The 13,343-nt window shown below is 43.0% G+C and overlaps 2 protein-coding genes across 2 annotated transcripts; one reads left to right on the top strand and one right to left on the bottom strand.

The window, feature by feature from the left end:
• Positions 1–2,938: 2,938 nt before the first annotated feature.
• On the bottom strand, positions 2,939–5,083 carry LOC124876961 (olfactory receptor 13-like). Its single transcript, XM_047380031.1, has 3 exons — positions 4,698–5,083; positions 3,870–4,096; positions 2,939–3,776 (listed from the first exon to the last, which is right to left on the bottom strand). The coding sequence occupies exons 1-3, from the start codon at positions 5,072–5,074 to the stop codon at positions 3,412–3,414; spliced, it is 969 nt and encodes a 322-aa protein (XP_047235987.1). The 5' UTR covers positions 5,075–5,083; the 3' UTR covers positions 2,939–3,411.
• A 4,493-nt stretch (positions 5,084–9,576) lies between these two features.
• Positions 9,577–11,854, top strand: LOC124876960 (olfactory receptor 2K2-like). The gene is made up of 3 exons (XM_047380030.1): positions 9,577–10,190; positions 10,755–10,981; positions 11,077–11,854. The coding sequence occupies exons 1-3, from the start codon at positions 9,727–9,729 to the stop codon at positions 11,430–11,432; spliced, it is 1,047 nt and encodes a 348-aa protein (XP_047235986.1). The 5' UTR covers positions 9,577–9,726; the 3' UTR covers positions 11,433–11,854.
• The last annotated feature ends 1,489 nt before the right edge of the window (positions 11,855–13,343 follow it).

The following is a 13,343-nucleotide window of genomic DNA, read 5'->3' as shown; positions in this document are numbered from 1 at the left end:
CTGAAATGAGCTTCCTCCGTAGGGTGGCCGGGCACTCCCTTAGAGATAGGGTGAGGAGCTCGGCCATCCGGGAGGAGTTCAGAGTAGAGCCACTGCTCCTCCACATTGAGAGGAGCCAGTTGAGGTGGCTCGGGCATCTATACCGGATGCCTCCTGGACCCCTTCCTCGGGAGGTGTTCCAGTCACGTCCCACCGGGAGGAGGCCCAGGGGACGGCCCAGGACACGCTGGAGGGACTATGTCTCTCGGCTGGCCTGGGAACGCCTTGGGCTCCCCCTGGAGGAGCTGGAGGAGGTGTCTGGAGAGAGGGACGTCTGGGCATCTCTGCTGAGTCTGCTGCCCCCGCGACCCGGTCCTGGATAAGCGGAAGACGACGAGTACGAGTACGAGTACCTTTTCCCTAAATATATTAGAATAAAACAATATTCCAAGCTTTGATCATCTTCCAGAGCTCAATTCAAGGATAATTGAATTGCAGTGCAGCGGCTCTCTATGGGGTTTGCAGGAGAAGCAGACGAGGTAAACAGACAGGCGTACTCGTGAAGCTTCGGCCGCATGAACTCCGTACACCTTGGCCTCAATCCACCTGTGGAGATGTGCTGAGATCTTGCTAGATGGTCGTGCAAATAAACAATATGGCGGCTCACTGACAAACACCTTACCAGATAAAAGCTTCACAGACATTATAGACTCTATGGACCAGAAGCTTACCAACCTCAAAGCCAGACTGGACCTGGTAGAGGTTCTGGACATGGAATCCCAGGCCTGAGGGAATCGGTGGAGTACAGCCAGGATCAGGTGGCAATGCTAGCAGCTGAGAACAAGATGCTGAAGGAAATCGTTCTAAAGCTCAAAGAAGGGATGATGCAGCTCTACAGTGACAACAGGAAGATGAAGGAAACCTTCTGGATGTCCAGACGAGGAGCAGGCGTGATAATCTTGTTTTCTCTGGCATTCCTGAGCACCCAGAAGAAGATCCAGAGGTCACCGTGCATCATTTCCTCCAGCGACAGCTGAAGGTCCTGAATGACATCATGAAGACCAACACTTTTCAGCCAATTCATCATCTGGAAGCGAAACAGCCTGACAACCGCCAGCCGAGACCCATTATAGCAAAGCTTGAACATTTCAAGCAGAAGGAACAAGTCAAAAGCTGCTGTAGGGAACTCTGTGGTACGAGCTACAGTGTGACAATCCGTTTCCAAAGGAGATCCTGGACCACCGACGCGCTCTTTGTCCTTTGATGAAGAAGCTCATCGTTGAGGGACCTCGGCTGTAGCTGACAGGCTTTATGTAAATGGACAGCTGTTCTGAGGTCAGGAGGTCACGCCGCGGCTTTGCTGAATATAACTGCAGGTATGATTAGAGTTATGCTAAATTAATTAAACCATATATTTTGTGGAATATTGTCTTGTTTATTGCAACGAGAAATGGTAAAAACTGGCTACTCGGTGAATCGGATGTGTTTGCAAACACAACATGAATAAAACTGTGAAGTATTGCGGGAACGGAGTAGCGATGCGAAGCAGAGTGATGCGTAAATGGAGTAGCGGGTAAAACAGAAAGACAGCAATATTGACGGCACGTTTTGATACTTTGATTAGTGACATTCAGTTTGTATTAGCCCTGTATGTAGTTTAATGTTTTTATGTTGTATGTAGAGGATGATGCGAAGACTAAATGCACTGCAGGCAGTGCAGCTCCTTTTTGAGCTGGACGATGAAAATAGAGTCCCACAGCTGGAGTGTGAGGCAGACAGTCAGGCATTTGACGACAATTTCTATTCGTCATATTAATTGAAAAAAAGGAGGAGGTCATGAAGAGGAAGGCGAGGAGATCCAACCAGAGGAATGGGTGCATGGTTACGAGGTCCATTCACCACTGGGTCAGACAGATCAGCTGATCATGTTCCTGTGGCCTTTTCCACAGCCACAAATCCTGCCCAAAATGCCACCAAAGGCAGATTGAAATGCAAACACTGTCCCTGGACAAAAAAAGTTATCACACACCCTAGAAGTGCCAGGCCTGTGATGTGGTCCTCTGTTTAGTGGTGGACAGGACCTGTTTTTTGGAGTGGCACAAATAATTTGCATTTGGTTGTGACCCCCTGAGCCTTTAGTAACTAACTGTAAATAGTTGTACAAACACTGACAAAGTAATTGCCCGCATTATAATTTATTTGGTTCAAATGTTTATTTTTTGGCATATTGTTTTGCCCCTTGATGTTTTGTAAGTAGTTTTAAATAGCTGTACCTTCATTTTCCTTTATGTAAATGTGTTGTTTACAGTATTTGTACATATGTTTCATAAATTTACAGTGTATTTTTACTTTCTAGATTATAAAAATGATTCGTTATACATATTTGTGGGTTTTACTGTGAATAAATTAACTTTTTTCCAACTCAGATTTTATGGTTTTGTGTGACCTCAGGTCCAATATGCAATTACAGTATGTCAAAATACAACAGAAATGTAAATTCACAGAGGTGAGATTTTATTGACCCAAAAAATGTCCTTGCTTTCCAAAAATGACCTCTCTTTATTGGTAAAATACATTTTCCGGTCCTCTCTCTGTAGCAAGGACAAGAACTCTCACACACACAGCTCCAGCCTTTTTGAAATTTGTACCCGACGACCTTCCATTTTCCATTTAGTATGTGGAAATTAAGCCTTTTGTACCAGTGTTCTTAAATCTTTAATTCTTGGTCAAATTTGTATTTTAGGTTCTGTGACCAATTACATATATACATGTTCATAAAATGTTCAGAACTCATGTGTAATCTAATTCAGTTGTATATTATGAAAGGTTTGTACTACACTCTTTCCATGTTTTTGGTTCTGATCCACATTTGACAGATGTCCTGATTAAACCAAAATAACTTTGACTGACCTCATACTTGTTAATATTATAGTATTTATTGGAGTCATAAAACCACATTTTCCTACAGTAGACTATGAGTACAAAATGGAAAAAAGCCTTTTAATGATTGACTGCTAATGCAGATCTGAAACTTCCACTGAGACAGATTATGACATCATTCCGGACCTGAAAAGTTGGGTTCAAAGCAACAGAAATTGCGTAGATATGACATGGCTGCATAGTGAACTGAGCACCTCTCACACTAACCCTAATGCAGGGGTACAGAATATGATTGCTTGGTTTGTCTAATGTTTCATTAAACAGATTTATTGCCATATTGTTTTCAGAACAGATATTGCTTCTTAATTGATAGCTCTCAGGTAAAGAGGTACTGATTTTAAATATTCTTAAGGTCTTCACTCTAGAAAGAGTTCCTAACCGTGATCCAACAGGGAAAATGAAGAGCTTCCCAGGAACAAACAGCATCCAACAGGTTCTGCAGGGTTTGTTTACTGTATTATTTGTGTTGGGAGACATTTGTGTGTGACTTAGTCACTGTTTATGACCAACTCGCATGACCTGTATGGAAAAAAGCTTCATGATGCTGGCTCGCAAGTCTTTACTCACTAGTCCGTAGATGAAGGGGTTGAGAGCTGGTGGAAATACGATGAACAAGATGCTAAAGAACTTCCTTATGTTTTGGGGGACAGAGGGAAACCTTAGACTCACAATGACGATATTTGAAGCTATTTGATAGAACACATACACAACAAGATGGGGGGCACATGTTTGAAGGGCCTTCTTATGAGCATTGCTGTCGGTTCTGCGTTGTTTAAAAGAAGCACTCAAGATTCTGATGTAGGAAAAAGCAATGATGACAAACACCCCGGTACTCACAGACCAGGTCATGGACAGACCTGCAAAACACAAGCAAGATAACTTAAATATGATGCATTAAAGAAACAGATTCAAATAAAACATAGAGCTACATTCTTATTAAATGCACAGACCGTAGATGTCGTTTATGTGGGTAGGAATGCAGGCCAGGTTTAGGATGCTCCTGTTGCTGCAGTAGACATGTTGGATGATTCTGCCACACAATGGGACGTTCATGTGGAAGGAGAAGAGCACAGCGATAAGCAGCAGGGCAACAATCCAGGCCAGAGCGCAGCAGCTGTGCAGCCGAGCTGAAGTCATGATGGCTTGATACCTGAGAGGTTCACACACTGCGATGTACCTGCAGAGAGACTGTACTGTCAGAGAAATGGTTCTCAGCAAATTCTAATGATGTATTCTGATCTGTCTTCACACAAATCCAATAAGGTGTTATAGTTATATTTAACAACTTCTCACATATAGTGGGCAGAGTGGTGGCCTAGTGGCTAGTGAGCAGGGCATTTGTGTCCCAAAGAGGCCACAAGTACCCTGGCTTGAATCCCACAGCCTGCCACTCTGGTTGAGCAAGACCTTAACCCCTGAATGCTCCCTGGGTGCTGCACAATGGCAGCCCACTGCCCACTAAGGGATGGGTTAAATGCAGAGGATAATTTCTCCATTGTGAGATCAATAGTCTGAGTTTTTTTATTTATCTAACATTTGTATATTTTGACATTTAAATGTGGAATATTTTTCTGTTAAAACAAACATAAAAAGAAAATGTCACAGTTGACTGAGGTGAAAAATAATTTAACATAGAGAACAGTCATTTAACTAAATGCATGAATCCACCAACGGTACCAATAGCGCAAATTTCAAACAATACAAAACCAAGAGCAGTGGCAGCACCACAGCTAATAATCTTATTGTTATTCTTTTTATAAGCTGATGCATTTTATCACCTGTCATAGGCCATCACTCCCAGAATAGTTTGCATTGCAACACCATATGTGTGCACACTGAAGGCCTGAGCAATAGCTGGGAAGTAGGAGATCTTCTGCTGCCCCATCAGAAAGTGCATCATGAGGCGAGGAACCACTGCTGTGGCCCCCAGCAGATCACAGACCACCAGGTGACAAATCATTACAAACATGGGTCTGTGCAGGCTCCTGTCCATCATAATAACACAGATCACCACACCGTTCCCCAGTAACATCACTGTGTAGGCAAACAGGGCCAAGAAGAACAAGAAAGGGCCATGTTCTGGTGGAAAATCAAAACCCACTAGTTCAAACACAATCGGCTGTTTGAGAGGAATGCCCATCGTTAGGTTCTCCATCCAAAGCAGGACAGCTCTGTAGAAGATAAGAAGATTAAACACTCCTGTATAGTAGACACAGAATCAGACTACATGTCTGAATAAACTATTCAAGCAAACTGCTGTAAAAAGATAGGAGTTCATCTTTGTAAAACATAAATATGTTACAGATCATAAAATACCTGCAGATTAAAAAACGCAGTCTAAAACTAAGGTGAATAAAGTACACCCTCCTCTCTTCTTTTTGTTATAGCTTTTGTGTTGTCCTCATTTTTTAACAAACTGAGTTCTTCCATTTATTGTTGTCACTTTCTTATATGATTAAGTCCCACTAGCAAGGACAATGTGGCCATGATTCACATGGCAACATTGAATCATGGGAATATGGGTTAGGCTGAGTCTCTTAACAGGAATAAACTATGGACGGGTTGGAACAAAGGTCTGAAGCAATTGACATTTGCCCCACCAGTTTTAGATGTTCTCTCTCTACATTGCAACAAGGTTTTGATTATTAAATTTTCTCCTCAGCAAAGGACAGTTTTGAATTCTAACACAAATTGATTGTTTAAACTGTTTCTTTTATAGAGATTTTCCTTTTGCAAGTTCAGAATCAGCTTTATTGCTAAGTTTGTACTGACAAAAAAGAAATTTGACTCCGGTACACAAAATAATATCTTTTTAAATGTACATATATACAGAATTGACTTTCCAACTGAATATAACGTGGGATAAGTCCAGGTATGCCTGGTGTTGTTCTGGAGCTCTGACTGTCGAGAGTTCATCAGAGAAACAGCCTGGAGGAAGAAACTGTCTCTGTGGCGGCTGGTTTTAGTGAACAGTGCTCTGTAGCGCCACCTGAAGGTAAAAGCCTAACCAGTTTGTGTGCAGGATGTGTGGGGTCTGCAGAGATGTTAGCTGGACTTTTCTTCTTCTGAACATTGTCTATGTGTGAGGACCATCTCAGGTCCAGAGAAAGGTTGGGTCCTAGGAACCAGAAGTGGTCCACAGCAGACACAGTGTTGTTGAAGATGGTGAGAGGGGTATGTGGGGGTGGTGGTCTTGAGTGTGTTAAAATCCCGGTGGTTCTGGCCACACCAGTGTACCAGCGGATCCAACTCCTATCTGTATGCAGACTCATCACTGTCCTGGATCAGTCCAATAACAGTGGTGCAAACTTCAGGAGCTTGAGGAGCAAATGACTGCACCGCTGAGGTGCAGTCATTTGTGTGGGTGCTGATGGTTCTTGTGCGGGAGAAGATGCTCCCCAGCTTCACCTGCTGCTGCCGGTCCTTCAGGTAGCTGGTGATCCATTGGAAGGTGGAGGCTGGTACTTTGAGCTGGATGAGCTTCTGGCGGAGGATGTCTGGGTTGATGGTGTTGAAGGCCTAGCTTAAGTTCACAAACAGGACCCTGGTGTTCATTCCTGGGTGATCGTGGTGTTGCAGGATGAAGTGTTGTCCCAAGTTGACAGCATCATCTGCTGACCTGTTTGCCCAGTAGGCAAACGGCAGGGGGACCAGTGGGGGGCCTGTGATGTCCTTCAGGTGCTTCAACACCAGTCGCTCAAAGGATTTCATGACCACAGACGTCAGGGCGACAGGCCTGTAGTCATTTAATCCTGTGATGATGGGTTTCATTGGTACTGGGATGATGGCGTTTGAAGCAGGAGGAAACCTCACACAGCTCCAGTGACTTGTTGAAGATCTCAGTAAAGATGGAGGCTAGTACTTTGCGCAGGCTTTCAGGCATGATGGGGAGAAATTATCAGGTCCTGATGTGTTCTTTGTTTTCAAGCACTGAAAGTGCCTATTTAGGTCTTCCTCTGAGATCCTTAGTGCTGACAGGGGGTCTGAAGATAGGGGGGTGGTTGTTGTATGCCCAGAATTTGTGTCTGAATGGAGTGTGGAGGAGTTGCATTGACGTGTGAACTGCTGCTTCACTCTAGCCAGGCAAAGATTCTACTCAGGGTTGGGAGAAGGTCTCCTGTAGGCAGTCAGCTTTTTCAAACCACTCCAAACAGCAGAAGCATCTCCATGCGAGCTTTGATCTCCTTGGTCTGTTTGTTCCTGGCCTGCTTATACAGGGCCCAGTCCCACTGCTGTGAGCCTCTTCCTTATCCCTGCGCAGCTGCTTTAGATGAGAAGTGAACCAAGGTCTATGGTTATTGTATGTGCAGAAGGTCTTGGTCTGCGCATACATGTCTTCACAGAAAGTGATGTATGATGTCACCACCTCAGGTGGATAAGGTGGACCAGAGAGTGGTCAGAAAGCCCTAAAGCAGTGCTGGTGACAGTATGATATGCATCATTTAAAGTTGTGTAGCCGTGGTCCAGAGTCATTTGTACCAGTGTCATAAATACACACATATACTGTGTGATTAGCTGGAACAGAAAAACAGTCAGTCAGTCATTTTCTATACCACTTCTTCCATAGTGGGGCGCGGGGAAGCTGGTGCCTATCTCCAGCAGTCTATGGGCAGGAGGCGGGGTACACCCTGAACAGGTTGCCAGGCCATCGCAGGGCAACAAACAAACAACCATGCACACACTCATTCACACACCTAAGGGCAATTTAGAAAAACCAATTAGCCTAACAGGCATGTCTTGGTACTGTAGGAGGAACCTGGAGTACCCGGTGAGAACCCACGCATGCACGGGGAGAACATGCAAACTCCATGCAGAAAGACTTCCAGCTGGGAGTCGAGCATCACACATTAACTATCAATTAAGTGCAATGAACGTCCGCATGACAAAAAGCCAGAAATGGTCAAATGAACAGCTATATCACATCGCACTTACATTCACAACATATATTCAGCTGAAAGCATAACTTAAATATTGAATGACTATTTTGGAGTGCATTTTTAGAGCTGTCTTTGTCTCTGCAGTAGCAAATAAACATAAGGACAATTACTCTACCTGCTTCGAAAACTGAACTGAACACGACTGTCCGGCAAAAATAGACTCTCGTCTTAAGGCACCCATACACAAGAATAGCAACGGGGATGGCAATTCCTGATCCATGGATGCTTCTCACGGCTCTGAGCCCCACTAACTAAAACAGAAAGTAACTCGCTAAGCTCCGAGCAAGTTCAACTACCAAAGAATGGGTTCATCATGGCTATCGTAGAGCTAAATCAAGCATGGGAATCAGGCCAACAAACCCTGCTCTGTGTTTGTCTTTGTGCTAACCTGCTAACCCCAGCTCTGTTCCTCCTTGAAAGTTGCTGTCAGCAAAACCCTGCTCTGGATAAATCCTTTGTGGTTCTGGCTCTTACCCTGTTGACTGTCAGCTAACCCGCTTCCTGGAAAACCTGCTGTGGTTTAGCCTATTTCAATGAGTTTTCCTCAGTTCCAGGACCACTCTGGATCTACAGGATCAGCTTGCAAGAATCTAGAGAAGCACACCAGAGAGACAGGAATCCTGACACTGCCCAGAAACACTATTTCAATAAACTTGTTTAAACCTTTCCTGTCTCTCTGGTGTGCTTCTCTAGAGTGTCCTGGTTCAAAACACAATATGAAAGAACAATCCGACCAGCCAGACTGCAGTATACTTCCAGAGGGTTCTCTCAATACGCCTGCAGTGTTTCAAGCCCTAGTAAATGTTGTCCTCAAAGATTTTATCAATGTCTTTGTGTTCGTCTACCTGGATGATATTCTCTTTTTCTCTAAAGACCTGGAGTCACATAATACACATCTCAGAAAAGTCCTTCAGAGATTACTAGAGAATCGCCTTTTCGTGAAGGCCAAAAAGTGCGAGTTTCATGTACCCACTATAACCTTTCTAGGATTCATCTTAGAGGGTAAACAGGTGAAATTTGACCCCAGCAAAATCCAGGCCGTGGCGGAGTGGCCTACACCCAACTCAAGGAAGGAACTTTAAAGGTTCCTGGAGTTCGCCAACTTTTACAGACGGTTCTTCCGAAACGTCAGTCTCCTGGCCTCACCTTTAACGGCACTCACATCCACCAAAATACCCTTTCATTGGACCCCGAACCCTGAAAGAGCAATCCACACCGTCAAAGAGAGATTTTCCTCAACCCCCATTCTGGTTCATCCAGATCTTATGTCCCAGTTTGTGCTGGAGGTCGACGCTTCCAATACAGGGGTTGGAGCCAAAAAGTGAGTTTTGGCATGGCCAAAAACTTTTTTTGTCAAAAGCAAATTAATATAAGGAAATAAGTCTCTGATAAACAAAAGAAAGTGGAAAAACTGATGATCCGAACAACTGATAAAAGCTGCTGTTCTCTAGCTGAAAAGGAGTCTTCAGGTTACACCTTTACATTTGCATCCTCCTCTACAAACCGTAAATCCGATTCCACTGAAAGGTACTTTAGGTGTTGTTGTTTTCATGGTACCTCTGAGGGAAGGTGTTAAAGACAAATAGAAATCCTTTAAAGGGAAAGTGCAAAGTGCAACAACTCAGAGCAATGCCAGTGCTCTCGTCAGTGTGGAAACTGACTTCATGCTGTCCCCAATGCATATAGTGTTGTGATTATTAGATATTATAAAACAATCTCTGCTGGTGATGCTCTGGAAAAAATATTATATTTTTGATGTCTCCATTTAAGTGTGTGGTATGACTGGAAGTAATGCATTGTGATCTGTTTTATGTAAAAGGAGTCATTAGATGTTTGTCTTAAATAATCTTTTGCAGAATTTCACTTTAAGATGTTAGCAAATAACCTAACTTTTTCAGCACCTCTAACATCTGAAGGTTTGTCTGCTCTACTTATTTACAGCGCTGTACTGCTTTGGATGGAGAACCAAACCATGGTGACTGCTCTCAAACAGCCGATTGTTTTTGAACTCGAGGGCTTTGATGTACAACCAGGCAACAGACCTTTCATGTTTCTGCTGGCTTTGCTCGCCTACATAGTGGTGTTACTGGGGAATGGTGTGGTGATCTGTGTTATTATGATAGACAAGAACCTGTACAGACCCATGTTTGTAATGATCTGTCACCTGGTGGTTTGCGATCTGCTCGGGGCCACAATGGTGCTTCCTCGTCTCATGATGGATTTGTTGATGGGGCTTAAGAAGATTGCATACATCCCAGCCATCGCTCAAGCCTTCTGTGCTCACACATATGGTGCAGCAATGCTGACAATTTTAAGTGTAATGGCTTATGACAGGTAATGAATTCTGTAAGGGTAAAACAGTTTATGAAGCCATCGTTTTAGTTTCAGGTGTTGCCTTCAGGTTTTCAGTGTGGATTCTTGATTTTTTTATATTTTGTTCTAAAATGTTGACAATTAACTCTTTGAAAATAACATAAAGGTTGACCTATCAGTGATGGCCTAGGCATTTAATTCTTACAGTCAGACTAAATGTCTACATTAAAGCAATGTCTAAATATGTGTTACTATGGTAACATTTGGAAACAGTTGAATTACTCTATCTATCCAGTGTATTTAGGATGTGTTTTTAGATTGTGACAGAGTTGAAGAGAATTCAGCATTAATTGCATTATTTTTTCTACCTGAGACTGAACGTAAAGCAGAGAATCTACTCCAGAGTTTACAAGATACTAACCTAAGCTTTTAGTCCTCCCATATGAGAGAATAATACACATTAGGAAATAATTTGTACAAAATGAGCTGATAGCTTATCAGGGAAGCGTGGCAGTTTTAAAGAGAGTATGTCTTTAAATGTAGCTTTAAGGAGTTTTGTTCCCTGACAGTGTTCTGTCTCTGCAGGTACATCGCAGTGTGTGAACCTCTCAGGTATCACTCCATTATGACCTCAGCTCGGCTGCACAGCTGCTGCGCTCTGGCCTGGATTGTTGCCCTGCTGCTTATCGCTGTGCTCTTCTCCTTCCACATGAATGTCCCATTGTGTAGTCACACGATCCAACAAGTATATTGCAGCAACCGGGGCATCCTAAACCTTGCCTGCATTTCCACTCCTGTCAGCAACATCTATGGTCAGTGGATGCCATTTTTACAAAAGGAAAGAGACACCATATTCAATACATATTATATACTGTGCAAACATTTATTGTCTTTTTCTGTCTTTCAGGTCTAGCAATGACCTGGACTTTAAGTACAGCGACCTTCATCCTCATTGCTTTTTCCTACATCAGAATTTTGAGTGCGTCTTTAAAACAAGGAAGAACGGACAGCACCCTCCGTAGCAAGGCTGTTCAGACCTGTGCACCACACATTGCTGTGTATGTTATTTTTCAAATCGCTTCATTGATTGTGATTGTGAGTTACAGGTTCCCGTCTCTTTCGCGAAATATAACAAAATTCTTCAGCATCCTTATCTTTATCATTCCTCCTATTATTAACCCCATCATCTATGGACTGGTCAGTAAAGACCTGAGGCGCAGCTTCATCAAACATTTCTCTACCCGAGTGAGAAAGAAAACTTAACCTTCTCACACTGTAGCTGGTGTTCTTAGTTAGTCTAACTTCTGTGTTGGAACTTATGCTGCTTGTATATTCTGTAAAGTTTTTATAGATCACGTTTCAACAGGACAGGGTTCAGTAGGTATCTGTGACCTCTAGAATCCACAGAAACTGAGATGAGGCTAGTTCAGAACTGTGTAGCTGAATCCACTGCTGTTACACCAAAACCAAAGTGGCCACTGTCTCTTTGTGGTGTGTGTGTTAATGTGTGTGCCCAGGTCTCCATACTCACTTCCCACAGACAGCTCCATATATCTTGCTTGAATCCCTACCTGTGCTTGGTGAATCTCAACCCTTTTATCACTGAAACATCACAGAGCACACCTCAGAGTAAAGGATGCTCTTAATACTAATAACATTCGTCTTGTAACTGTGCACTCTTAACATCTGAATATCTCCAGCAAACCAGTATAACCCACCATCAACAAATTACAAAGTACATGATAAATCTCCATGTATTTAAACCTGAAACTCAGATTGAAATAATAAAATCGTTTTTAATGTTCTGCTGTGTTTTTAATAACTAAGAGCATCCATAAACTTGACTAAAACATGGACGTGCAGCTTTAGACTAGCGATTCCCATCAGACTGAGATTCAGCTGATGTTCTTTCTCACTTTGTCTTTCTGGGTTGGACTCTGCCAGGGCTGCCTCATGTCAGCTGTCCTGCTTGGGTTGTTGATGTGCAGGGTCTTCAGGTGAAATTATAGACAAAATGCCCCCTGGTTTGGGTACCTTAGGGTCTCATTTATGCTCTTTGCTTATTATGTAGCCCTTACACCATCTTCAAGCCAGGTGTTTCAGTGTGCAAAAGATTTTGTGAAGATGTCAGAGAGGAGTCAGGTCTTCTAAATATGAGGATCATAAAAATGAACTGCTCTCACCAGGCTGGAGTGTCAGTCTCCATCTAAGTTACCTTGATGATTGTGGGCCTCATCTGTGTTTTAACACTTACTGCACTAGTCTCCACATACTTTTTTTTTGGATAAACTTTCATATTTATTGCCTACATTTGTTGTGATGATGTTGTACCAAACGAGAAGAGCCGACTCCTTCAAAGTAAAATTTTCTGCCTCTACTCAGATCCTTGCAGGGAGAGGTTGAACTTTTTTGGATGGGTTCACCGTACCGCCAATCACATGAAAAGACGATATGGACAATAACATTAAACATGAAAGAAGGAAGGGCTGCTCCCAAGATGCCGAGTGTAGTGGTAAATTTCACTTACACAGAGAAATAGAGGAGGCTCAGATTTAACTGACATCATGTAGGGAAAAACTGAAGAAATTAGCCAAAACTAAAAAGAAGCAGCATTTCACTTGGCTGTTTTATAACAATATTGGAGACTTCAAAGCTGAATGCATAATTTGTACAATGAAAATGTATTTCAGAGCAGAGACAACACAAACCTTCATAGGCACTAATGGTCATCTGTTCAGTTGTTCAGCTGATTATAATATGAAAATAAGAGTAACTGTACATCTGTAGTTAATATTTTCCTAGTAACTGTGTCATGGTTTTGTTTAAAATCCTGACCCATGTGCACCAATGGTCTCAGAAGACCAGTGAAAAAGTTTTCACATTTCTAAACAGGTTTCACTGAGGAGTTTGGGTAATGAGTAATGAGGAGCCTTGGACTGCCAGTCATGAAATGTAGATCAGAGGTTTGCCTTTAGTTACGGGCGTTGAAGCTTGAGATCCAGGAAACTCAAACTGCTGCAGCACACCTGCTAAGGTCCACCTCTGGTGTTACATCGATTCGCATTTCCCAATGAGATACTGTTCCCCCTGCATCTCTGCACCGAGTAGGTGGCAAGAAAAGCATGTGCTTATTTCTAGCTCGTAACTGGCGCGCTGTGCTCACACCACAATGAA

This window comes from Girardinichthys multiradiatus, chromosome 11 (genome assembly GCF_021462225.1).
Source record: "Girardinichthys multiradiatus isolate DD_20200921_A chromosome 11, DD_fGirMul_XY1, whole genome shotgun sequence".
In the NCBI taxonomy this organism is placed as follows: Eukaryota; Metazoa; Chordata; class Actinopteri; order Cyprinodontiformes; family Goodeidae; genus Girardinichthys; species Girardinichthys multiradiatus.
This window is presented reverse-complemented; position numbering and strand designations above follow the sequence as displayed.

What these genes read in the sequence shown, in the direction of transcription:
- LOC124876961 (XM_047380031.1), bottom strand. Translation starts at nt 5,074, where the DNA reads ATGGAGAACCTAACGATGGGCATTCCTCTCAAACAGCCGATTGTGTTT. An exon ending in GGAGTGATGGCCTATGACAG is followed by an intron (nt 4,097 to 4,697) that starts GTGATAAAATGC and finishes GTCTCTCTGCAG; the next exon opens with GTACATCGCAGTGTGTGAAC. An exon ending in CCACATAAACGACATCTACG is followed by an intron (nt 3,777 to 3,869) that starts GTCTGTGCATTT and finishes TGTGTTTTGCAG; the next exon opens with GTCTGTCCATGACCTGGTCT.
- LOC124876960 (XM_047380030.1), top strand. Translation starts at nt 9,727, where the DNA reads ATGTTAGCAAATAACCTAACTTTTTCAGCACCTCTAACATCTGAAGGT. An exon ending in AGTGTAATGGCTTATGACAG is followed by an intron (nt 10,191 to 10,754) that starts GTAATGAATTCT and finishes CTGTCTCTGCAG; the next exon opens with GTACATCGCAGTGTGTGAAC. An exon ending in TCCTGTCAGCAACATCTATG is followed by an intron (nt 10,982 to 11,076) that starts GTCAGTGGATGC and finishes TCTGTCTTTCAG; the next exon opens with GTCTAGCAATGACCTGGACT.